At 32.7% G+C, this 25,485-nt stretch overlaps 5 protein-coding genes across 7 annotated transcripts; all 5 read left to right on the forward strand.

The window, feature by feature from the left end:
- Positions 1-948: 948 nt before the first annotated feature.
- On the forward strand, positions 949-3,905 carry LOC17880093 (2-oxoglutarate-Fe(II) type oxidoreductase). 2 transcript variants are annotated; one of them, XM_006284094.2, is made up of 11 exons: positions 949-1,044; positions 1,209-1,401; positions 1,530-1,610; positions 2,286-2,337; positions 2,484-2,605; positions 2,717-2,817; positions 2,913-2,971; positions 3,077-3,133; positions 3,295-3,340; positions 3,441-3,520; positions 3,633-3,905. In XM_006284094.2, exons 1-11 carry the CDS (start codon positions 967-969, stop codon positions 3,709-3,711), a joined length of 948 nt encoding a protein of 315 aa, XP_006284156.1. In that variant the 5' UTR covers positions 949-966; the 3' UTR covers positions 3,712-3,905. The 2 variants fall into 2 exon arrangements, with proteins under 2 accessions (XP_006284156.1, XP_023634519.1); XM_023778751.1 differs by having other exon boundaries at positions 2,768-2,817.
- Positions 3,906-4,563: 658 nt separating this feature from the next.
- LOC17877600 (2-oxoglutarate-Fe(II) type oxidoreductase) lies at positions 4,564-8,193 on the forward strand. Its single transcript, XM_006286118.2, has 11 exons — positions 4,564-4,699; positions 4,840-5,032; positions 5,151-5,231; positions 6,665-6,716; positions 6,869-6,990; positions 7,095-7,195; positions 7,291-7,349; positions 7,432-7,488; positions 7,601-7,646; positions 7,741-7,820; positions 7,929-8,193. The coding sequence occupies exons 1-11, from the start codon at positions 4,622-4,624 to the stop codon at positions 8,005-8,007; spliced, it is 948 nt and encodes a 315-aa protein (XP_006286180.1). The 5' UTR covers positions 4,564-4,621; the 3' UTR covers positions 8,008-8,193.
- Positions 8,194-8,635: 442 nt separating this feature from the next.
- Positions 8,636-11,176, forward strand: LOC17878580 (1-aminocyclopropane-1-carboxylate oxidase). 2 transcript variants are annotated; one of them, XM_006285479.2, is made up of 11 exons: positions 8,638-8,764; positions 9,016-9,211; positions 9,279-9,359; positions 9,450-9,501; positions 9,846-9,967; positions 10,172-10,272; positions 10,364-10,422; positions 10,513-10,569; positions 10,650-10,695; positions 10,786-10,865; positions 11,011-11,176. In XM_006285479.2, the coding sequence occupies exons 1-11, from the start codon at positions 8,687-8,689 to the stop codon at positions 11,078-11,080; spliced, it is 942 nt and encodes a 313-aa protein (XP_006285541.1). In that variant the 5' UTR covers positions 8,638-8,686; the 3' UTR covers positions 11,081-11,176. The 2 variants fall into 2 exon arrangements, with proteins under 2 accessions (XP_023633924.1, XP_006285541.1); XM_023778156.1 differs by lacking the exon at positions 11,011-11,176 and having other exon boundaries at positions 8,636-8,764; positions 10,777-10,861.
- A 1,033-nt stretch (positions 11,177-12,209) lies between these two features.
- On the forward strand, positions 12,210-16,425 carry LOC17879199 (peroxisomal acyl-coenzyme A oxidase 1). Its single transcript, XM_006283215.2, has 14 exons — positions 12,210-12,547; positions 12,664-12,772; positions 12,860-12,921; positions 13,009-13,218; positions 13,315-13,402; positions 13,493-13,655; positions 13,787-13,985; positions 14,205-14,402; positions 14,569-14,700; positions 15,122-15,242; positions 15,361-15,471; positions 15,566-15,635; positions 15,731-15,914; positions 15,990-16,425. Exons 1-14 carry the CDS (start codon positions 12,410-12,412, stop codon positions 16,197-16,199), a joined length of 1,995 nt encoding a protein of 664 aa, XP_006283277.1. The 5' UTR covers positions 12,210-12,409; the 3' UTR covers positions 16,200-16,425.
- A 3,111-nt stretch (positions 16,426-19,536) lies between these two features.
- On the forward strand, positions 19,537-20,403 carry LOC17880415 (ethylene-responsive transcription factor ERF039). The gene has a single exon (XM_006282670.2). The coding sequence runs from the start codon at positions 19,620-19,622 to the stop codon at positions 20,148-20,150; it is 531 nt and encodes a 176-aa protein (XP_006282732.1). The 5' UTR covers positions 19,537-19,619; the 3' UTR covers positions 20,151-20,403.
- The last annotated feature ends 5,082 nt before the right edge of the window (positions 20,404-25,485 follow it).

Here is a 25,485-nt window from a genome sequence, read left to right on the forward strand (position 1 = left end):
TTAACTAATAAAGTTACAAAACTCATGAAATGGTGAATATATTTTTTAAGTATTTTTTTCTTTTTCTTTCTTCTTGCCAATGAAAATGATTGAATGAATTAGGGTTCTGCAAAAATTGTGTCAGTAATAAATGTGTGTTACCAATGTAGTTGAATGTAGTACCATACTCTAAGAATGTGATAAAACGAGGAGAGGTCCAATGATGGAGACCATGTTGATGAAGCAAAAAAAAAGATATAAGAGAAAACGTGTTTGGGCAATGTCTTCTGTGGACTGTGGCATTGGTATCATCAAAATTAGATGTATGGTCCATCTGCATTTATTTTATTAAATCTTCCATTAATTAAGGAATCACTGTCCTAATAAGATCTTTTTTTTATTTTGGGTTTTTTAAAAATTAAATCATACGCACTATGCATTTATGTCCGAACCTGTTAAGTCAGGTCCATTAATGAACCAAAAAAAATCTATTGCAATCATATCGATCAAATATATTGACTGGAGTTATATCATATATGTCGTATTATTACAAATCCACGTACGTTCTCCTGATATGTCACTCACTCACCTTTGTTAAGTTTCATGTTAAACTCCGTATATTATATAGTATTTATATTATATATTATATAGTATTTTATAAATTATACCGCTACATCTACAGAAATTTTAATTAATATAGTTGAGTTTTTTAAATTTATTTCGATATATATATATATATATATATATATATATTTGTTTTTGCTGATTATCTTTGAAGTAACACAAATCACACACACATTTCACACACAACGACTTGATTGTTGATTGGAAAACGTGGACTTGGACGAGAATCTACGTTTAATGGGCCTAAAGCCCAGGTTCGATCAAAAATCGGGCCGAAAAATCAAGGAATAACATAAATAAAAAATAAATAAATAAATAATGGATGAAACTGAGTAGAGAGGCCTATGGGGATAAGAAGAAATAATGGGAACGGTTCTGAAACTTCCGATTATCGATCTTTCTTCGCCGGAGAAAATCTATACTTCCCGATTGATTCGTCAGGTTCTTCTTCTTCTTCTTCTTCTTCAACAAAACGACCGGACTATATTGGTTGTATTATATATTTGTTTCTAGTCTGAAAAAATAGTAAATGCTTTCTTTATATGGTTACTATGCAAATGGTAGTAAATTGATATTTTGATGATTGTTTTTTTATTTTTATTCAGGCTTGTTTGGATCATGGATTCTTCTACCTCACGAATCATGGAGTCTCGGAAAAGTTGATGGAAGGAGTGCTAATGGAGAGCAAGAAACTGTTCTCTCTTCCTCTTGACGAGAAGATGGTAATGGCTCGTCGTGGTTTTCGTGGTTACTCACCTTTATACGACGAAAAGCTTGACCCATCTGCCACATCCAAAGGTTCGTAATTATATTATGTTATAGCTTATCCTAATTTTATTATACTAACTCTTATCATTGGCTTTGGTTGAGAAAAAGGAAATGTGTGACACATATTCATTTGACATTTTTTTCTTTTCTTATAAAAGGTGATTCCAAGGAGATTTTCACATTTGGATCATCAGAAGGAGTTTTGGCACAAATTTACCCTAATGAATGGCCTCTTGAAGGTAAAATTTGTTGGATCATAATACTTTATAATGGATATAATATAGAAACTTTATACTTAAATAGATGATAATAGTGAGGAAGTTAATACTAATTTTAAAGACATTGTAAAAAATGGGGATCTAAATGTTTTTAGGGAGACAGAATTCTCTTTTCAAAGATATCCATTTTTTTAATATAAAAATATCACATATTGAAAGAGTTTAATTTAAAGACACCCATAAAATTAACCATTGTGGATGCTCATTTTTTTAATAGCTATTTTAATAGTTTGATAGTTATTTTAAAGATTTATAGTTGATAGTTATTTAAATAGTTTGATAATATGTTTTCTTCTTCCTCATTTTTTTGGCCTTAATAACAAAAAAATGCATACCTTCTACTAATAGTTATGAGTTATATGAAGTATCTTTTTTCTTATAACAATTATGAACTTATTGAATCCAAAATATTTTTAAATGAAAAACTAATATTGAGGTGTCAAAAAATCTTAAACATATTGAATTATAGAACGTTAAAAAAAAATATTGATGGAATATTGTTTGTTTTAGCTACCAATTTTAACCAAATTGCAACAAATAAACTCAAACATTTCAACCAAAAGAAAAACATTACAATTAGGTTTAGCTTTTGAACCCCTTAATTATTTCTATTGCAATTGTTTTGGATTTTTGTAGAGCTTTTGCCGCTTTGGAGGCCAACCATGGAATGCTACTATAAAACTGTCATGTAAGTGGCTGGAAACTTGTTCTGCTTATGCTGACCAAAAAAATACTTGTAAAACTAATTAATGGAGCAATTGTTGTTTTCCTTTTCATATATTTAATTGGATTTTTGTTGTATGCATGTTGTGGTTTTTGTTGCTTCTTAATTAGGGATGTTGGTAAGAAATTGCTTGGCCTAGTGGCTTTGGCATTGGATTTAGAGGAAAACTTTTTTGAACAAGTGGAAGGCTTCAATGTTCAAGCAGCAGTTGTTCGTCTTTTACGCTATCCAGGTCTTTCAACATACCTTGTATAGTCTTATAACATTTTGGGGATTGATAAGAATACTCTACTACTGCTAGATCTCTTTACTTTTATTCTTAAAGTCCCTCTTTATCACATAGGAGAGTTGAATTCATCTGGAGAAGTAACATGTGGTGCCTCTGCTCATTCAGATTATGGAATGCTAACTCTTCTGGCAACAGATGGAGTTCCAGGGCTTCAAGTATTCATCTCATATATAATATATTTTAATTCAGCTTTTAAAATTAAATAAAACGAATATTTGTTATACGTTTAACAATGTTTACGTACTAAAAGGTTTGTAGGGATAAAGATAAAGAACCAAGAGTTTGGGAAGATGTCGCTGGAATCAAAGGGTAAGTTACATAAAACCATAAACAAACATATATGCTTTTTAATTGACACTATTTGTAGTTAAGGCCTAATACTTGAGATATATATGATGACTTTTAAAATCACAGGGCTTTTCTTGTTAACATTGGCGACCTTATGGAGAGATGGACTAATGGTCTTTTCCGGTACCTACAAAAACTAAAACATCTATATATATATACTTTTTGGTTTACATTTTCATTTCCTTTATAACACTACAATTTCATTTCTTTTGAAACACTACAATTTCATTTTTCTAAGGTAATATTTTAACTTAAGATTTTGTCTCTTCTTGATTATAATCAAGATCAACAATGCATAGAGTGGTGTCGGTGGGAAAAGAACGTTATTCGGTACGTACGATGTAATTCGTTCGAACTAGCTAGTCTCTGTTTTTGCTAATCACCAGCACATAAAACGTGACATAAACAAGTTGGTTCTGATTACTTGAAGGTGGCTGTATTCGTCGATCCAGACCCAAACAGCGTTGTGGAGTGCTTGGAGAGCTGTTGTAGTGAAACATCTCCTCCCCGGTGTGTGTGTGTGTATTAATAACTCTCGTTGTTTTGTGATAACTTAAAAAGTTTTGGTGTTCTATCGTAAGAACTTAAATTAAATGGTTGATTTGTCATTTTGTTGCATCAGGTTTCCACCTATCCGGACCAGAGATTATTTCCACGAGCGATTCAGTCAAACCTTCGCCTCCTATTCCGGTTCCGGCTAAAATATATATGTATGAGAAGCTCCTTCCACATTTGCGTAAATAAGACATGCATGTGTCAAAATGTATGAGTTTTCTTCGTTAATAAACCTGTTCTAATATTAAGGTTTGGGTTTGGCCGTTTGGGTTTATATCATGAATTTGTTATATTAATAAACTAAAGGCCATCAAGTGAAACCGTCTGACCTTAGAGGCTTCTTCAAAAATCTCCGTGACCCAAATCAATTTTGTAAAGCACTTGAGATTAAATCTTACGATATCCATTGTATTAATAATCATATAATATTTTAGTATATAGACCATGTGACACATAAATATACTGTACATTATGTTGGTAATTTTGGTGTAGTAAGGAGATTTTGGAAATGATCTTTGCAATGTGTTAGGCATCGGAGTGGATGGGTGAACAGAAGGTTTTTGATATGATTCCAGAAGATTACACAGCTAGGCTTCATGTTGTTGAGAATGTTCTTGTTTTGGAATTGCCGTCGAAAGCATTCCCAAGAACATGAGGGCTTTCTCTGTCTACGCCACTCTCCTCAGTCTGAGTCCTGAACTCTTACACGAAATCTGAAGATATATTGGATAAAGCCGAGGCCACTTTTGAGAAGATGAGAGAGCTTAGAATCCTCTTTAAACCTTCACCCATCGACTCGATGATTACTCTCTACGGTAAGCTCCAAAACCGATATATACAAGTTGCGAAGTACAAATAACATATTTGATCTAAACTGTAATGAAAACATGGACTTGGACCGATAATTTATATTTAATAGGCCTAATAAAAGCCCAGTGTATATCATAACTCGGGCCGAAAAGTCAAGGAATAAAACACAAACAACGTAGTAAGAATATAAATAATGGATGAAACTAGCTAGCTTGATGAAACTGAGTAGGGGGATAAGAATAAATCATGGGAACGATTCTGAAACTTCCAATCATCGATCTTTCCTCGCCGGAGAAACTCTCTACTTCCAGTTTGATTCGTCAGGTTCTTCTTCTTCTTCTCCCTCTAAGATAACAAAACGACATTATTGATTGTATTATTAATTTATACTCTTAAAAAAGACAGTAAATGCTTCTTTATATGGTTACTGTGTCGGTGGTAAAATTGAATTTTTTTTTTTGAAGGCTTGTTTGGATCATGGATTCTTCTACTTAACGAATCATGGCGTTTCGGAAGAGTTGATGGAAGGAGTGTTAATGGAGAGCAAGAAACTGTTCTCTCTTCCTCTTGACGAGAAGATGGTGATGGCTCGTCGTGGTTTTCGTGGTTACTCACCTTTATACGAGGAGAAACCCCACTCCTCTACCTTAGCCAAAGGTTCTTAATTATATTATACCTTATCGTAGTTAGCTTATACGAACTTTTATCATTGGCTTTGGTTAAGAAATCGAAATGTGTGATATATTGATTTGAGATTTTTTTTTTCTTATAAAAGGTGATTCCAAGGAGATGTTCACATTTGGATCTTCAGAAGGAGTTTTGGCACAAATTTACCCTAATGAGTGGCCTCGTGAAGGTAACATTTCTTGGATAATACTTTATAGTTGATATTATAGTATAGAAACTTTTTATTTAATATATGATGATAGTGAGCAAGTTGATATAGTGAAACTCCTATTAGTCCTCAATGATTGTTTCTCTTTGATATAAAAACTCTTTACCCACTCTTGATCGAGACGTGTATATAAATTATACATAGAAAAGTAGAATTAGCTACAAACAAATTATTATATTTTTAAGACGAATCGGGAAAGCAAACCGGATTTTCCGGATAATCAGTTCAATATATTATAGTTTTTGATAATTAATGTTATCACAAGAGTTTGATAACAATTTTTCTTCTTCTTCGTTTTTTGGCCTAGATCTTAATAACAAAAATAAAAAAAAATCTACACCTTGTAATCAGTGTTCTAAAAGAGTTCTAACACCAACTCCAATGGTAAATTTTTTAAAAAGTTTGTTAGTATATTTTTATTACAATGAAATATAAAATCTGAAGCTAAAAATCTTTTAAAGAGTAAGTAAAATTTATCCTACAATGGTAAAGTTTTTAAGCATTAAAATTTTTAAAAGTAGAAACCTTGTTTTTTTTTTTCTTTGCTCCACTCAATGAAAAACTGACACATGTTGTTAAAAATCATGTTCTAAATCTCTTAGCTAAAAACTTTTCCTTAACTTATTATACATTTTTGATTTATTTTTATTCCTTCTAACCCCTAGAAACTTACTAACAAACTTGCATTGGAGTTGCTTTAAGGGCAACCTCAACGGCAGCTTTTAAAAGAGGTTCTCACAAATTAAAAATATTAAATAACAATAAAGGAGTACAGAAGCTGTGATTAGTCTCTCAAATGAGAACCCCAAATAATCGGTTCTCATCTGCTGTCACTTTATAATAGGGTAATTTTTTTGTTTTTGTTTTTAATTTAAACAAATAATAATTTTAAAAGAAAATGATTAAAATAAAATGTTTTGAGAGAATGTGAGGGTCTCTACCGATGAGGTTGGTCTAAGCGGTCTTCTAACTAGGCGCTACATGCTCATTCCACATCTAAACGACAGTCTAAACCGACTAAAATTACATATGTTATATTTTTGTAATTTTTAACTGCATATATAAAATAGGTGCTAGGAATTAGGTAGCGCATAGCGCTTTCGTGAACACTGATTGTAATAATAGGTATGACCTATGAAGTATTTGTTTCTTGAATTCACAATATTTTTAAATGCAAAACTAATATTGAGGTTTGGAAATTTCTTAATCATATTGACCGAGAGAACATAGAAAGAAAAAATAGAACTGATGAAATGTTTTTTTCATCTACCAATTTAACGGAATTTCAAGTAATTATGGGCCTTTGAACCCTTTGTTTCTACCAAATACTAATGCTTTGTTTTGTAATTGTTTATGATAATTATCTATATCTTATGGATTATGAATGTTTGTAGAGCTTTTGCCGCTGTGGAGGCCAACCATGGAATGTTACTATAAAACTGTAATGTAAGCAGATGGAAACTTGTTCTGCTTATGCTGACCAAAATACTTGTAAAACTAATTAATTAATGATGTCAACGTTGTTTCCTTTTCTATATATATTGGATTGTTGTATGTTGTGGTTTTTGTTTAATGGTCTTTTGTTGCTTCTTAATTAGGGATGTTGGTAAAAAATTGCTTGGCCTAGTGGCTTTGGCACTGAATTTAGAAGAAAACTTCTTTGAACAAGTGGGAGGCTTCAATGCTCAAGCAGCAGTTGTTCGTCTTTTACGTTATCCAGGTCTTATAACATTTTGGGGATTGATATGAAAACTCTACTACTGCTAGATTTATTTACTTTTATTCTTATTAAAAGTCTCTCTTTCTCACATTATATATAAATAGGAGAGTTGAATTCATCTGGAGAAGTAACATGTGGAGCGTCTGCTCATTCAGATTATGGAATGATAACTCTTCTTGCAACTGATGGAGTTCCAGGGCTTCAAGTATTCATCTCATAATCTTTAACTTAAAACTCAGTTTTAAAGTAAAATAAAACAAAATAGTTGTTATACGTTTAACAATGTTTACGTACTAAAAGGTATGTAGGGATAAAGATAAAGAACCAAAAGTTTGGGAAGATGTCGCTGGAGTCAAAGGGTAAGTTACACTATCATGTACTTGATTATTAAGGCCTAAAAACTTAAGATATGATATGACTTGGTGTAAATTAAAACCGCAGGGCTTTTGTTGTCAACATTGGCGACCTAATGGAGAGATGGACTAATGGTCTTTTCCGGTACTTACAAAAACTAAAACATTCATACTTTTTAGTTTACAGTTTCATTTCTAAACTAAAACATTCATACTTTGAGTTAATTAAGATATATCTCTTCTTGATTATAATTAAGATCAACAATGCATAGAGTGGTGTCGGTGGGAAAAGAACGTTTTTCGGTACGTACGATGTAATTCGTTTGAATAAGTCTCTGTTTTTGCTAATCATCATCATTAAACGTGAACTAAACAAGTTGGTATTGATTACTTGAAGGTGGCTGTATTCGTCGATCCAGACCCAAACTGCGTTGTGGAGTGCTTGGAGAGCTGTTGTAGTGAAACATCTCCTCCCAGGTATATTAAGACAATAATGCATAGAGTGTTGTTTGTGATAACTTTAAAAAAATTTGGTCTTCTATTGAAATCACTTAAATTGGTTGATTTGTCATTTTGTTGCCTCAGGTTTCCACCTGTCCGGACCAAAGATTATTTCCACGAGCGATTCAGTCAAACCCTCGCCTCGTACTCCGGTTCGGGCTAAAATATATCTATCATGAGATTAAGCTCCACATTTGCTTAAATAAGACATGCATGTGTCAAATGTTTGAGTTTTCTAAGTTAATAAACCTGTTCTAATTAAGGTTTGGGTTTGAGTCTGAGTCGTGTGCTTTGCGTGGATATGAATTTGTTATAATAAATGAAAGGTTATAACATAATTACAACTATATCACGTATGCTGTATTTGCGATTGGTTAATATACTACTAGTTGTGGAACAAAGTCCGTTAGAAAAAAATGTATCCATTATTTATTGACGTAAAAAAAGTTAAAACAAAACTCTCACAAAATCATAGAAACCCTAATTAATTAAGGCTTGTCTCCTAATTGTCAGACATGTGGAAGACGCAGATTCTTCCACAACACGCGAGACGTATTCAAGCTCATAGTAACAGGAGCTGTACTTTTGTTTCGCTCCTACGGATCATGTCTTTTCTGTGCAGTGATGACAATATCTTCAAATTTTAATTTTCTTTTATATGGGCCTCTTGTTAATGTGGGCTTACATTGTTATGTGAGATTTGGCCAGCCCATTTCAGAGTCCAATTTAACAGTTTTCACATATACGTATGTTTTTTAAAATTCTATTTCATAAAACTGACCAAAAGTAAAAAAAAAGAAAAGAAAAAAGAATCCTCATTTTATAATTTCACTGTCGGATTAATGGGAACATCGCTTCTACTTCCGATCATCGACCTCTCTTCGCCGGATAAAATCACCACCGCACAATTGATTCGTCAGGTTCTTCTTCACCACTCTGTTATTTGTATCCTGCTTTTTAAAGAGACAAGACTAGCACCTGTAGGATGTAGCATCAATTGACGAAGATGAGTTTTGTCTTTTTTTTTTTTTAGTTTAATAGCTTTTACTTGGCTTTCTTACGATTTTGAGTGTTTCAATTTTGGTCTGCGTTATTGAGTTGAAGGAGGTCTTGTTTGTTTGGGGACTATGATTGCTGATTAAAGCTGTTTTTGTTTTGTTATGTCCGTAAGGCGTGTCTTGAACATGGATTCTTTTATGTCAAGAATCATGGGATCGCGGCTGAATTAATGGAAAGGGTTTTTAAGGAGAGCAAAGGCTTCTTTAATCTTCCACTAGAGGAGAAGATGGCTTTACTCCGCCGTGATTTGCTTGGTTATACTCCTTTGTTTGCTGAGAAGCTTGACCCGTCTTTGACCTCCTCCACAGGTTTTATTCATTTGGTGGTTTGCTTTCTTGCTGGAGGTAGTCTACAGATTTGATCTCTCTTTGTTAGGTGATTCCAAGGAAAGCTTTTATTTTGGCTCTTTGGAAGGCGTGCTTGCTCAACGATACCCAAATCAATGGCCTCCTGAAGGTTATTTCCTACTTACTACATGGGTTTTTTCTAATCTGTTTTGATCTCAATCTCTTTTTTTCTCTCTCACGGATTATGTGTATGTATTAGATCTCTTGCCATCATGGAGACAAACCATGGAATGTTACTACAAGAATGTCCTGTAAGTACCTGCTCTTTAGTCGTTCTTCTGCTAAGTTAATCCAAAGCTAAAACTTAATACCATGATTTCTCTATACATCCTCAGCTGATAATAGGTTTTCAAGTTCATATCAACAGTTCAAATTTGAACCTTGATGGTAGGGACAAAAATAGTTTATTGTAGCCAATTACATTGTTAGTAGAAGTGGACAATCTTAGCTGCCTATGTGTTCTTGAAATATCTTCTTTTCAGGTTATAAATTGTAAGGAGATTATGCTTATTTCATGAGTAGTTTCTCATTTTGCAACTTTCCTATTACTTTCCTGGACCAACGTGCTAGTTGTGTTTTGCTTTTCTGCTTTAAGCTCCGTCGGTAGAAAATTGCTCGGCTTGATTGCCTTGGCATTGGATTTAGATGAGGACTTCTTCGAAAAAGTTGGAGCCTTGAATGATCCTACAGCAGTTGTTCGCCTCTTACGCTATCCAGGTATCTATGTACATTAGATTCTGGTTGGATTGATGATTGATATTAATATTGATGAACTTTGGTAAGAATTAGTATCTTAACAGAAATAGAGGAACATGTATCTAAACATATGCAAGAAGTGGAAATGTAAGCCATATTCCAGGAGTTCGAGTCAGGCAGGTTTTGATCTCTGCACTTGTGATGATATATATATATATATTATAGGTGAAGTGATTATGTCGAATGAAGAAACATATGGTGCCTCAGCTCACTCAGACTATGGAATGGTCACTCTTCTAACGACTGATGGAGTTCCAGGGCTTCAGGTAAATGATTTCTTATTCTTTCTTGTAACTCTCCTCATACTCTTCTCCTTTTAGTAACCTTATGTTCTTACACCGTCTGTGAAACTCATAGGTTTGTAGAGACAAATCGAAACAACCACACATTTGGGAAGATGTCCCTGGAATTAAAGGGTAAAGTTAGCTTTTTTTTAACTACTTGGTTTTGGAGGTTTGTCGAATAGAAACAATTGTCGAAATCGGGGGACTTTCCTATAACTGTAGGGCGTTTATCGTCAACATTGGTGATATGATGGAGAGATGGACCAATGGACTGTTCCGGTAAATTTTTAATCAATCCTAGTTTAGAGTGAGTGTGTTTTCTAGGTAACACTTCACATTATTCATGTAATGGGGTTTAGGTCTACGTTGCACAGAGTGATGCCAGTTGGAAAAGAACGTTACTCGGTAACTTTGCCTCAATCTTTTCCATTTTTACTAACAAATTGATAATGTTTTGGGGGATAAAGTAATTAATTCGAGGAGAAGTTACTGTAGGTGGTGTTCTTCTTAGATCCCAATCCAGACTGTAATGTGGAATGCTTGGAGAGTTGTTGCAGCGGAACTTGTCCCCCAAGGTATTGGAGAAAACTCTTGTTGAATTACTCCAATTTAGGGTGTGAAGGGGTGCATATCTGTTGTTAAATCGTTTTTGACCTTGAATGGCAAAAGAATAAAAGTTAAGTCCGTTTCTGATATACAACTCTGCTTGTATCGGTGTAGATTCCCGCCTATTCTCGCAGGCGACTATATGAAGGAGCGTTTCAGGCTAACATACGCAACATCCTCTTAGTCTATGTTTTGGGTTACGAAATGTAAAAGGATTGGTTTGTATAAGTATAACTTTTAGTTGTGAAAATATCAAGGAAGTAGGAAATGGTGTTTAACATATAGTCTTATATAGTGATTAGTCAAAGACGCTCAAAAAACTCGTGGAACTTGAATGGTAGATCACGTATTTGGACCATACTTATACACGTGGCGAATTGTCTGCGATGTCTTTCCTTCAAAAAAAAAAAAAATGTTGTCTTTTACGATACTAATACAAAACGATATAAATGCCTAACTTAACCGACCAAAAAAGAAAACCTAAAACTGGACTTTGAGATTGGAACACAGATCTTAATTAGTTATGTTTTACTACTAATTACTACTACACACAGTTGACAAGTAAGAAATGCGTAAGAAAAATAAGCAAAGGGCTTAAATATTCGTGAATTTTCATGGAAAAATCGTTATATTTTGTATTACATTATAATTTTTTTTGAACTGCGCATAACGCAACTAATATATTTAAACATAAGAAAACAAAAACATTATCTTATCTTGTAGTCTAAATTCCTTTATCTTCTTTTATCTTGTTTTAGCAACATGTTCTTCAGATGCATGTCATTCATATTTAATATTTTATTGTTTTCATTCGGCGGAAAATAACTTTTATTACATGCCTAATTTTACTGTCTTTATTTTATTTTATTTTTTTAGTACAAAAATACGATATATTAAATTTTTTTATGTAGGCTGTCAAAACATTTAGTCAAATATATATGTTACATTTGAGGGAGAAAATTTAAATATTCCATAAGTGGGAGATATTTGTGTCGGATATGTGATTTTATCCTCAATATTCGTTGAATAATAATTACGTATAGAGTTTCTTACCAAAGAAATTTTAAAAATAACCACTAATATTTGGAAAAAATCTTAAATGATTAACTTTCCACGTCGGTTATTATTATTATTATTATCTTGTAATATTTAGAACGAGATAAAACCAAAAATATTTCATCAAATTATAGAAACAAAAAGCAAAATCCTACCAAAAAAAAAAAGAAACAAAAAGGAAAAAAAGTATTATAAATGGATTTGTCTTTGTTTCCTTTTTATTTATCTCCGAAAGAAAAGTTTTCAATTTTTATTTATCTCTCCCAACTACTTCTGCAATTAAATCGGTAGAGGGAAGAGCATTTGGCCACCATCTTCTTCATCATTGTCATCTTCTTTTGCTCCCTCTGTTTTTATTTTCCTTTCTCTTTCGTAATCATCTGTGAGAGTTTGTTTTTTTTTCTCTCGGGGAAGGTTTGAGTGTTTTAGCGCTACTGGATTTTGAAATTACCAAATCATGGAAGGAGTTGATCACCTTGCTGATGAGAGGAACAAGGCGGAGTTCGACGTCGACGAGATGAAGATCGTCTGGGCTGGTTCCCACCACGCTTTTGAGGTTTCCGATCGAATTGCCCGCCTCGTCGCCTCCGATCCGGTTAATTTCCTTCTTCTTCTCAATTTCTCAATTCTCCTTGTTTTTTGGTAGGATTAGGGATTTTTCATGGTGTTCGATTTTGTGAATTTCGTTTTTGTGTTTTTGTTTATGTATAGGTCTTTGAGAAAAGCAATAGAGCTAGGTTGAGTAGGAAGGAGCTGTTTAAGAGCACTTTGAGGAAATGTGCTCATGCTTTTAAGAGGATTATTGAGCTTCGTCTCAATGGTAATGGAGGATTCTTCTTCTCACGCTCCTCCTAATTGTTTTCGTTGATTCAAGGTTTTTGTATTGAGAGTCTTTTGTTGGTTACAGAGGAAGAAGCAGGAAGATTGAGGCACTTTGTAGATCAGCCTGCCTTTGTGGATCTGCACTGGGTACTCTTTTTTTTTTTTCTCAATCAATAGATATGGTTTATAAAGACACCGTTTTGATTTTTTTATTCATGGTATCTCTTTCTGTAGGGAATGTTTGTGCCTGCTATTAAAGGGCAGGGTACTGAGGAGCAGCAGCAGAAGTGGTTGTCGCTGGCTAATAAGATGCAGATTATTGGGTGTTATGCACAAACTGAGCTTGGCCATGGCTCTAATGTTCAAGGCCTTGAGACAACTGCCACTTTTGATCCCAAGACGGATGAGTTTGTTATTCATACACCAACTCAGACTGCATCTAAAGTGAGTTGACGACTAAGAAGAAGCCTTTCATTGAGTTATTATTATGCACTGTGACTTAGTTGTGTAAGAATTTTATCTGCTTTGATTGTTGAATAGTGGTGGCCTGGTGGCCTGGGAAAAGTTTCTACTCATGCTGTTGTTTACGCTCGTCTCATTACTGACGGCAAAGACTATGGTATCCATGGTATGTACTGCAAAACAAAACAAAAAAGCCAGTATTTTTTAGTTAAATTTTTCTTGTTCAGGTATTGATTGCTTAAACTTCCTCTTCCAGGATTCATCGTGCAACTGCGCAGCTTAGAAGATCATTCTCCTCTTCCAAATATAACTGTTGGTGATATTGGGACGAAGATGGGAAATGGAGCATATAATTCAATGGACAACGGGTTTCTTATGTTTGATCATGTTCGCATTCCTAGAGATCAAATGCTCATGAGGTCCTCCCTCTTTGCCTTTCTGGTCTGAGTTTAATATGCATTCAAGATGTAATGATAGGTTTAGAGAAATCGCTTGTGCTTAAATGCGGGCTTATGGTTCTACATTTTTCTCCTCTTTCAAAACGTTTCAGGCTGTCCAAAGTTACAAGGGAAGGAAAATATGTTCCATCGGATGTTCCAAAACAGCTGGTGTACGGTACTATGGTGTATGTGAGACAAACAATTGTGGCAGATGCTTCCAATGCTCTATCTCGAGCAGTTTGCATAGCTACAAGGTACAGTGCAGTGAGGAGGCAATTTGGCGCACATAATGGTGGCATTGAGACACAGGTACTCATTTAATATTCAAGGATACTCATGGCTGCGTACACCTATTGATGTTAGATCATAACAAATTTCAAAGTATTTCTACCTTTTTCTTGTATGAATATTTTCCTGATTTAAGCAGATTTGTCTGTAAGTTTCTGCTGAACTGATTTTCTTCGATTTGGTTGTGTAGAGTTTGCTTTTTTTTCTTTTGCAATCATTAACGTTTTTTGGTTATCACAGGTGATTGATTATAAAACTCAGCAGAACAGGCTATTTCCTCTGCTAGCGTCTGCATATGCATTCCGATTTGTTGGAGAGTGGCTAAAATGGCTGTACACGGATGTAACTGAAAGACTGGCGGCTAGTGATTTCACAACTTTGCCAGAGGCTCATGCATGCACTGCAGGATTGAAGTCTCTCACCACCACAGCCACTGCGGTATGTGTCTGAGCTGATCCTTTATGCTCACTAGACTAAACAGATGAATTTCTTTTCTCTGAGGGTCCTACGGCTCGCATGTTGAAAATTTTGTTTGTTACCTCGACATTGTCTTGGTGGTTTATTTAGAATAGAAAAGTCAGCCTAAGCGTTATATTGGGTGCAGGATGGCATTGAAGAATGTCGTAAGTTATGTGGTGGACATGGCTATTTGTGGTGCAGTGGGCTACCTGAGCTGTTTGCTGTGTATGTTCCTGCCTGCACATATGAAGGAGACAATGTTGTGCTGCAATTACAGGTACTTATTATCAGCTACGACCTATTCCCACTTACTAGAATAATACTGTCAGCTCAAATATATTTCGTAGAACGTGGGTCTTCCTCTTATGTCTCTTTTGTGTTTTAGCTGTGAGCTCTTGATTTAACAGGCTTATCGTAGTTTTCTACTTTCTTAGATATGATTATTTGCAAGGTTTTGTTAATTTCACCTGATCCCAGCTGGGATACTGTCTTCTGAAGAATTGAGCAACATATACACATAATTTGGGCTTCGATCACCTGCATTTTGTTTTTGTTTTTCTGGTTGATATGAAAAACCACATTTAACTGCTTTTGAAGTTTATGGTTCATTGTTGTTTCCCCAATATTCAATAAGAAAAGCTCTAACCCCCCTTGCCATTTGTGGTTATTCACGCTAATGTTTGAAATTGTATGTATAGGTTGCTAGATTCCTTATGAAGACAGTCGCCCAGCTGGGATCCGGAAAGGTTCCTGTTGGCACAACTGCTTATATGGGCCGGGCAGCACATCTTTTGCAATGTCGTTCTGGTGTTCAAAAGGGTAAGTTTTTAAGTTTATATATTCTATTTTCGTACTGATACAATAACAAACGAATGATCTTTCCTCGATAAAATTCACGAGTTAATGGTATAGTTGGTTTTATTTATTGGGTATGTAGCTGAGGATTGGTTAAAACCTGGTGCGGTACTGGAAGCTTTTGAAGCTAGGGCTTTGAGAATGGCTGTTACTTGTGCCAAAAATCTCAGCAAGTTTGAGAATCAGGAACAAGGTACTCTTCTAACTCCGTGAATCCAGAACAACTGGTCGTCATGTCACATCCTAAGCCAAAAGACCAAACTCTCACATATTTCTCCTGTCTATAGGATTCCAAGAGCTTTTGGCTGATCTGGTTGAGGCTGCAATTGCCCATTGCCAATTGATTGTTGTTTCCAAGTAAGCTACTTCAGAATCCGTTCACACTTATCAAATAAGTTAGTGATTCTCTCTCTAGATCAGCTCCTGAATCTTGCCTATTTTGTCTCGGTTAGGTTCATAGCTAAACTAGAGCAAGACATAGAAGGCAAAGGAGTGAAGAAACAGCTGAATAATCTGTGTTACATTTACGCGCTCTACCTCCTTCACAAACACCTCGGAGATTTCCTCTCCACAAACACCATCACTCCCAAACAAGGGTCGCTCGCCAACGACCAGCTCCGCTCCTTGTACTCTCAGGTTTTACATTGCTTTCTCGCTGCATTTGATTCCTTCCAAAAGCTGAGTCCTAACACTTTGTGTTCCATCATCTAGGTTCGTCCTAATGCAGTTGCGCTTGTGGACGCGTTCAATTACACTGACCACTACTTGAACTCGGTGCTGGGCCGTTACGACGGTAATGTGTACCCGAAACTGTTTGAGGAAGCGTGGAAGGATCCATTGAACGACTCCGTGGTTCCTGACGGATACCATGAATACATCCGACCTTTGCTCAAGCAGCAACTTCGTACCGCTAGACTCTAAAGAGTTTGCTTTACTTGAGATGCACGCACGATATGGGTTAATCAGACATTTGAACACTTGCTTCTTCTTCTTCTTCTCGTTCTTCGTTATTGCTTTGAATAAATTCGCCGGTTTAAAAACTGGCGATACCCTTATTTATCATATAAGATATGTAGCAATGTAGTAGCTCATACGGCGGAATTTAGTATTCAGTGAAACATTTAATAAAATTGATCGGTTTCTACTACTCTGAGAAGTTTATGTCTTATATAATTAGACACACCCCAAACAGAGGGAAGTTAGATATATTTTGGAGTGTATATACAAAGATCATTGTCTTGTTGACATTTTCTTTTTGATTGCTTTGCTACAAACTTAACTTGTTGACGTTATAGGGTAATTTGGGCAGAGTTATCTCGAAATTATCTTGTAACTCAGAATTTAGGAAAATAATTCAAACAATTCTATATCATTTGCCGATTTTTTATTTATTTATTTAAATAACTATAGATTAATCGATTTTCTTTTTCCTTCTGAAAATGTAAGTTTAGCTGTCATATATAGTGGTTTGTAATTGGAAAACGTGTTTTATAATTTCTTTTTCATAACTAATTCTCTCTTTCTTTAATGCGATTTGAAAACGTTTTCTAATTAGATATACTTTACATACAATCATTATATTTTTTAATGATTGTATGCATATATATATATATATATATATATATATATATATATAGTTATTTATTTATAAATAAATAAGTTAAGGTTTGGTTGAATTGGAAACACGCATGTGGCGAAGTTATCGATCAGGATTGTGCATAATTTGTTACAATAGCATCATTTTCCGACATAAGACTTACGAAACCTATGTATTTATTAAGCATTTAATAACCGAATTTGGTAGGTGAATTAATTTAGTTGCAAACTAATGTTTTGGTTGTAATTCAACTTTATCAACCAACAGTTTCTAAACAAACTAAAACAATTTCAGAAAAATGGCATTCATCTTTCATTTTTTTCTTTCTAATGGGGTTATTAGTTAAAGTGTTCATGACTCAAGACATTGATTTAAATTTTACTTTTTGTAATTTTTTTCGCCATCAACCTAATCGGTCTTTCGTCATATAATATATCTAGCCTTCTGTAGTATATACAGTTTTCAGAATGTATATGTATTTATAATCATTTCAAAAAATCTACAGTAGTAATTTATATCTTCAAACCATTTAAAGTAAAAAGAGTGTGGGTATATCTATTTCATATTTAAATTCACCCAAATAAGTTACGACTAAATAATTACCATACCTATGTAGTCTTTTACTTCGTATATATATATATACGTAAAATATTTGTTTTTTTGTTTTGCGTTTGGATAACCTATACAGATATTATATATCTATTATCTAACACTTGTTTATGTGTTCTTTCGGCTTAATCGTCGTCAAAAGGGACCCCACGATTAAAACAAATACGTACTTGCTCACTCTAAAATAATACAATTTTCAACATCATACTTTGTACATATATACTGATATACACTACATGTGTTTACGTCGTTTTGCGTACGTGCATCGTCCATATCAGTCTTCTACTCAATTTCTTTTACTTAAATTGCTTCTCTCTTTAAATATACATATCAAAAAAATGTTCTACAATTATTACGTATATTCGCAAACATATCCAAGTGCAAAACATATATAATCCGTCGAGTTGTTTATATATATTTAGACTTAATTAAAGCAAACGTCCAAAGCACATATGACTGATCGTACGTTGTTAATTACTATTGTGTGTCTCATTATTTCTGGTTATATAAAGTTATCGTGTTTTTGTCCCAAAAGATGCTCCGAATATCAACTCCAAACTATAATTGTCTCTTTCGTTATAGTGTATGTATATATATATTCTATAACATATACAATCAATATATAACATGTGTAAGGTATACATATAGAAAATACAACTACAATTTTACCTTAGGCATCTTTTTGGCTGAGTTAATATTTACAGATTTTGTTTAACTATTATTAGAAACTTGCATGCACAATAAAAAAATTTAACTATGAGGTTAAAGATGTATTAGATTATACTTTAATTGTAATTGTTGTCTTAGTCAAACTTTAATCCAAGTGAAAAACGTGGGTTAGCTTTGTAGGGAGAGACATGGGTCATGGTCGGGAAAACGAAGATATGAACATTTTTGGGAAAACAACAAAATATGGAAATTATAAGAAAATTCGTAAGAGTGAAACAAAAGGAAATAAGGGTCCCAAACTATACAATTGAAATCTAATGTTGATGTCTTCGTAGAAACTACTGTAGAAGTGAAAATGTCTTCATACACATGCAGCAAAAAAACAAATAGATCTCAATTTATATCCACATGTAGAAAATTGGTGAATCTTACTCTCAGAGATAGATTTTTTCTTCAAGCTTTAATGAAACGATGGGCCAAAGCATATGTCAGGGTTTATAAAAAAAATATATATATATGACTCTTTTAAAAGTGTCGTGGAACATCAGCCTCAAACATCTAAAATGGAAAACCATAATCAAATTTAATAGTTTTCTAAAGGAACTCCATGCTTAACCATTATTATTTCTTATATGGTTTTGGTTCAGTTTGATTCGGATTATTTGTTTGCTACATTCGGAAACATGTTATCATACATATACATAACTCGGGTCATCTAAACGTTTTTTTTTTTTAATAACATGTAAAGAAAATACATGTTTCGTATCTATAGTTTTCTTTGTTTGTTTGTTGTGATAACCTTCGTAACTATCAATATATGTCTCAATTTATTCTCTTACGTAAGATTCGTAACAATCATATTCATATAAAGTAATATCAAATTCCTATGTTAAATTGTTTATTCTGGTTTAGTGGTTTAGTTATTTGTAGGCCGTTTTTTCTATATATTTTTATTAATGTTCAAAACCAATCAGAGTAAATTAAGCTAAATACAATTCGGCCTGCTGGTTCAAGTACATTGTATATATATTTAAATATGGAAGGACTAGATTATTTGCAAGAAACGAGTGATAACAGTGTACACTAGGAGCTGATACATTACAAAGGAACAAGTGTCCAAATCGGGTCTAAAATAATAAAAATCTTATTATACAAATATATAAAGTAAAGTAATAATATCATTACAAGAAGAAAACAAAAAGAAAAAGAAAAGAAAAGAAAAAAAATACAAACGTAGTCAAGTCTTTTTTTCAGCTTTTAATATTTGATTTATACATATAAGAGAAAAGAAAAAAAAACATAACACACAAGAATAATTGCTTTTGTATTTGGATGTATATATTAGAAGAAGCAAACCAAACTCTCACACCCCAAAATACAAACCAAACCCAAAAAAAATAAAAAATATTGTTTTCTTTCTATAAGCTTTCTCTCTCCCTCTCTGTTTACATTAACTTTTCTCATAGATGCAAGACTCATCTTCAGAACGTAGTCTCCGGTCACCGGCGCCGGAGAGAACCGGAAAGAGTTCAAAGACTAAAAACGAGCAAAAGGGTGTATCAAAGCACCCGAGTTTCCGTGGGGTGAGAATGAGACAATGGGGGAAATGGGTTTCCGAAATCAGAGAACCAAGAAAGAAATCAAGAATCTGGTTAGGCACTTTCTCCACGCCGGAGATGGCGGCGCGTGCACACGACGTCGCTGCTTTGGCCATCAAAGGTGGCTCAGCTCACCTCAATTTCCCGGAGCTAGCTTACCATTTGCCGAGACCGGCGAGCGCTGACCCTAAAGATATTCAAGAAGCCGCCGCCGCAGCTGCTGCAGCTGACTGGAAAGCACCGGAGTCTCCTTCTAGCACCGTGACGTCTTCTCCGGTCGCCGACGACGCTTTCTCCGATCTCCCTGATCTTTTGCTTGACGTGAACGATCACAACAAAGTTGATGGGTTCTGGGACTCGTTTCCTTACGAAGACCCTTTCTTCTTGGAGAATTACTAGCATCCCCGGCGAATGAGTGAGTTTTCCGGTGGGTTTCTTTCCCCGGTAAATAATGAAAACGATGTCGTTTTGTCCGGTTCTTTTTGTTTTTTTTTTCTTGTATTTTTTTTTTTTTTACGTGTGAGTAAGTTTCCGAATGTGTGATGTGTAAGTAAGTACATGTTATTTAATTTTTTCTTTTTTTTTTTCTCTTTTGTACAAAGACGTACGTAATTTACCAAAAAGTTTTTCAATATATTGAGCTGTTATCATCTTCCCCATATTCATTATTTTTTGGGGTCTTTATATTTTTTCTTCACATATCTTTTAGTTCTGACAGAGACTTTAACATTACTCCATAAACCCGGCAAAGAATATATACATTTTAGGCTGAGTCCAATATATAAAGAACTCAACCAAGAAAAAAGTATACTATTATTAGAATCCACATATGTAATCAGGTGGTTAACAAGATCATAAGACCATTCTCATTGCGGATATTTTAAAAGGCTAAGATACCCCAGTTTTTCAAATAAAGTATGTTATATAAGGATTTTCTTTGGAAAAGTGGGGGTATCTTAGCCTTCTAAGATACCCCCAATGAAAATGCCCTAAGAGTTAGTTATGAGTTATGAGTTATGCGTGTTATGTAATCGACTAATCGCTATCGACAAGGTAAGAAATGTATAGCAAATGTGTTTTCATTTGTCGACTGTTGTGGTCTAGTAACCTTGTTGTATTTGTGTGACATTTATAACGATGCAAAAACATAACATTATTCTGATGTTGAGGAGATATCTATAGGCAGCAGGCAAAGTCATACGGCAGGTAGAATAGAATAGAGAGAATACACAAAGAGAAAGATGGCAAAATTAGTACAAGAGACAAATTTGATGGTCTTTTCTGTCATTTTCTATTTTCCATTTTCCACTTTTTTTCTTTCTCTCTTTTTTTTTCTGTATATAATCTTATTGGTCCTTATAAAGTTGAAAAATTAAAGGACTTATTGGCCCATTTATATTTAATTAAAATTTGTGTTTGGGTGTATTTAATGTACGTTTTGGTTAGTACTGATTTTCATTCTTCTGTTCATTTTTTGTGTCCTTATTTTTCCTAATCATTGTATTAAGTATTACTTTCACCAAATTTAAACAAATTCTTTTAATAATATTTTTGAAAATCAGTTCTCTAAATTTTTATATTCTCCCTGTCTTGGACTTTTCTTTTTTTAAGCTTCACATCAAACTTTTTGTATTATTTCTACAACTTTAGTTTTAATTTATGAATTTTAAATATTATATATATATATATATATATATGTGTGTGTGTGTGTGTGTGAAGCAAATTGTTTAAAATCTTTAGTTAATTATACATGACAATTTAACTAAGTATGCACATTTTTTTTTGTTATAACGAAGTAGTTTTCGAATAACAATTAATGTATACTACTAATCACCAAAATTAATATATAGAAACCATATATTTTTACTATTTTAGATGTCTTATAGTGGCTAAGATGCATTGCAAATTAGTGTGCATTTTGTTTGATAGCTATTTTGAGTGTTGACTTACAACAAGCAAACCAAACTAGTATTCTTTTGTTCTATAATATTAGTAGAAACCTATTGGTTGAGATTTTTTTTCAATATTTGGGGTTAATGGTATTACATATCGAGTAAGATGTAGACCGAATGGTGCCAATATTTCATTCCGCCGAATAATTTCGACAAACTAATATAATAAAAACTTTATAGTATGGATATGGTAACGAACATATAGGAATGTTTTCGTATAGAACTTTGTTTTACGTGCACATGTCATTAAAATTTAAAAATTTCCAAATTATCAACTGTTCTTAAGGATTTTTGTAGACGTTTATATAAAAAGATAAAATAGAAGGTGAGCTGGCTTTTCTCGTATTCTCTTTGTCCGTTTGTAATCATTTTGTGTTATACTTTTTTCTTTTTTGGCAACACGACACATATAGTAATTTTTAGTGTCCTTCTTTTTTTCTTCAACTACTTTTATTACCCAATCAGTAATAAGTTACACCATAATCTTTTTTTTCATCTATTAAGAATTTAACCCAAATTTCTTTTGTTTTAATTACAGTTTAAAATATTGATTTTCGAAAAAAATCTCATGCTACTTTATTTGTCATTTTTGCTGTATAAACACAATTTTAATTTGTAGAAAACAAAAAACATAATTTTAATTTCATAAAAAATGATAGACATTTTGAAAATATCTCGAATCACAAGTTTAAGGTTTGGTTGTATCTTCTTCAACTGTTCATTTAATTGATCATATCTACTTATCAACCAAGCCTTTGAATATTTGGTTTAAAAACTTTAGTAACTATCTGAACCGAGTTACAGAATCATTTTAGGAGGTATTGACCTCTTTTTAGGAGGTGGGTTATTTTTTCGATTCGATTCGATTCAAGATCATTTGTAAAAATCTTAATTAAATTACATTTCGAATTGTATTAGAATTTAGTAAACCACCCAACGATAATATTTGTTACTTTCCAAAATTGAAAATTAAATAAAATTAAATTAATAAACTAAAAATGCAATAGAACCTAATTAAGTTCACTCGTACGAGGAACCGTGGAGAAGTTTGGATGTGGTAGTAGTTTTCAACATGGTTTTTGGGTTTTAATTTCTAAAAATATCTAGTTATCTAATTTAGATTGTAGAAAAGTGGTTAAAAATATAAATAATTTTTTTTTGTAAGTTATTTAACAAATCTCGAACACATTTTATGAATTACGAGAGTGTTACAAGACTTTTTTTTTTATCTATTTATTTATTTTAAAAAAATCAAAAAAAAAACTGAAAACTAAATCCTATAATCCAAAACTAATTAAAAACTATCAAACTTTTCATGGTTCTATAGTTTTAAACCAATTCTAGGATTTATACTGAATTAGTTGAAAACTAATGGATTTCTTAAAAAAATATATGGGTTTTAGAGTTTTAGTTAACGAAATTGGTGATTAGATTGAGTTGTATGATTGAATCAGAAATTCAGATTTTGTAATATATCCATAGTAATTTGAGTATTATTTGTATTTGCAAAATATTATATAAACTTTATTCAAACATTTCATTAAAATCAAAAGATGACTGAGACACTTTTGTGTCGCGAATTTGAACACGCTTACTATTGGTTTTGTACGGGCACTTGATGTAGATGTTGTTGTGCATTTAGCAGCAAAGTATCAAAGCAAATATTTGTTAAGTTGTAACAATAATTTTGCTAAATAGTCTTTTAGATAATTAAATATTAGTAGAAATATCGTTACAATGCCTTTGTGAGATATCCCTTATGTGGGAGGGTGTGAACCGTGCATTGCATTAGACCAAATCAACATCATTGTTAAATAATAGCAACAGGTTTGAATATGATTGAGCTTTCTTTGATGCTGCATTACATATGTAAATTATTAATTAATTGATGTCATGTCAGTAAAGATTTTTCAATTTAATTATTTAATTGATTTGATTACACCAAAGTGTCATAATTAAAATATTGCGTCTAGAAACTAATCTCATGTTCATGTCGGCTGTGGTTCTTTTTTTGTTTGACCTAAGTGCCTAGGCTACTTACTAATAAAATATTAATCAAATACTTAAAGTTAACTAATACTATTTACTTTGTCTATTACATCAATACTACTTAGTTAGATGTTTAGAAAATATTTTAGGAAAGATCTTGCAAGAACTCATGAGTCATGTCTATCTTCGAGAGTGTGAAAATATTCTTGCAAGATGGAGAAAGACAAAGAAGAGGTATGCTCCATTGGAAGAGAAGCCATATGCTTTCATTGGAGGTCCTATGTAGTCTAGGTTATATCATAGGACTATGATTGATTGCCCAAACATTTGAGATAGACTGCTCATAACTGCAAATCGATAGTACAGTTTCCTTTCTATTAGCTTCGTATATTTTAAGATGATTTAATGTTAATGCTATATAACCCATTTTGTATTCCGAATTGCTCATTTATATTAAAGAGAAAACTCATTATTATAATTGCGAATTGTCTAACAACAATTATGTATTTGAAAATTCTGGATCCACACTACATCACTTCGGATCTATTTAGACGAGTAGGTAGTCTTGGCTATGTGAGATAACTCCAAACAATCTTATACCAAAAAACAACATACATCTCGTCGAATGAGAAAATAGCCAAATAAGACTTCGATCCAAAACTTGGAAATTCATAATCACTCGTTTGAAATTTATGTATTTTTTCTTTATTAAGATTATCCATTTTTCTGATTTCATAGTAATAGTTATTCTTGTATTATAAAATCAGAAAAATGGATAATTATAAAATATGTTTAAAAGAGATGAAAAATATATATGGATGCATACAAAATGTACAACTAATATACGGATTATAAGTTTTAAGTTTTTAACACAAACCATATACAACAGGCGATCGTTTACATGTGGACCAACCTAACCATGTCTTAGAGGTTGAAAACCCAACACATAACCCGAAATTAATTTATTTTTATAAGAATTTTTACTCTATTTTCACGTTTTTTTTTCCTGTAAATAAAAATTAAATTTTCTCATTTTTGTGTTCATTTAAAATTATGTATATTGATCACAACATACGTATAACAAACCACATTTCTTATTTTATTTATTTTTATTTTTGTTTCCTATCAAATTCGATAGTCATGGTTTATAATTTAAGCACCAAACTAAGCTTCTAAAGACATTGAAACATCAAAACTACTATTCTACGCATTTGTTGAACTGTATATGACGTTTGTGTTCAGACTTCAGACTACTTCGAGTTAATTGATGATTATTATTTTGTATACTCTATTACAATTTTAAAATTAATAATTTGGTTGTATGGATAATTAATTAGACAGTATGAATACAACAAATAATCATCCATTATTTAGTACTTACTAAGAAACAAAGCCACCTATTAAAAAGCCAGAGAATATTTTATGTAACTAGACATTGAGTAGTTGACACATGACAGTAGTTCGATGAAAAAGAATTTTACTTTCTTCTTCTTTATAATTCATTAACAATTTTTGATATTTTCTTATGATAAAAAAATATGAAAAATTATATGATACTCGAATTACAAAATTTTTAATCATGAACGTTACCAGAAAATATACACATGGATGTAAAAGTTGGATTTAATTACATGTAACATTTCTGATATACATTAAAAATATATATGTTGTGATAACTCACTTACATGTATCGGGCATACACATTTACTTAATTTGAAGATTGTGTAAGAAAAAAAAAATCTTGAACATTGAGCTTTCTTTTTTTTTTTCTTTTTTTTTCTTTGTTTTGTAAA

Source organism: Capsella rubella, unplaced genomic scaffold (genome assembly GCF_000375325.1).
Source record: "Capsella rubella cultivar Monte Gargano unplaced genomic scaffold, Caprub1_0 scaffold_7, whole genome shotgun sequence".
NCBI classification, from domain to species: domain Eukaryota; kingdom Viridiplantae; phylum Streptophyta; class Magnoliopsida; order Brassicales; family Brassicaceae; genus Capsella; species Capsella rubella.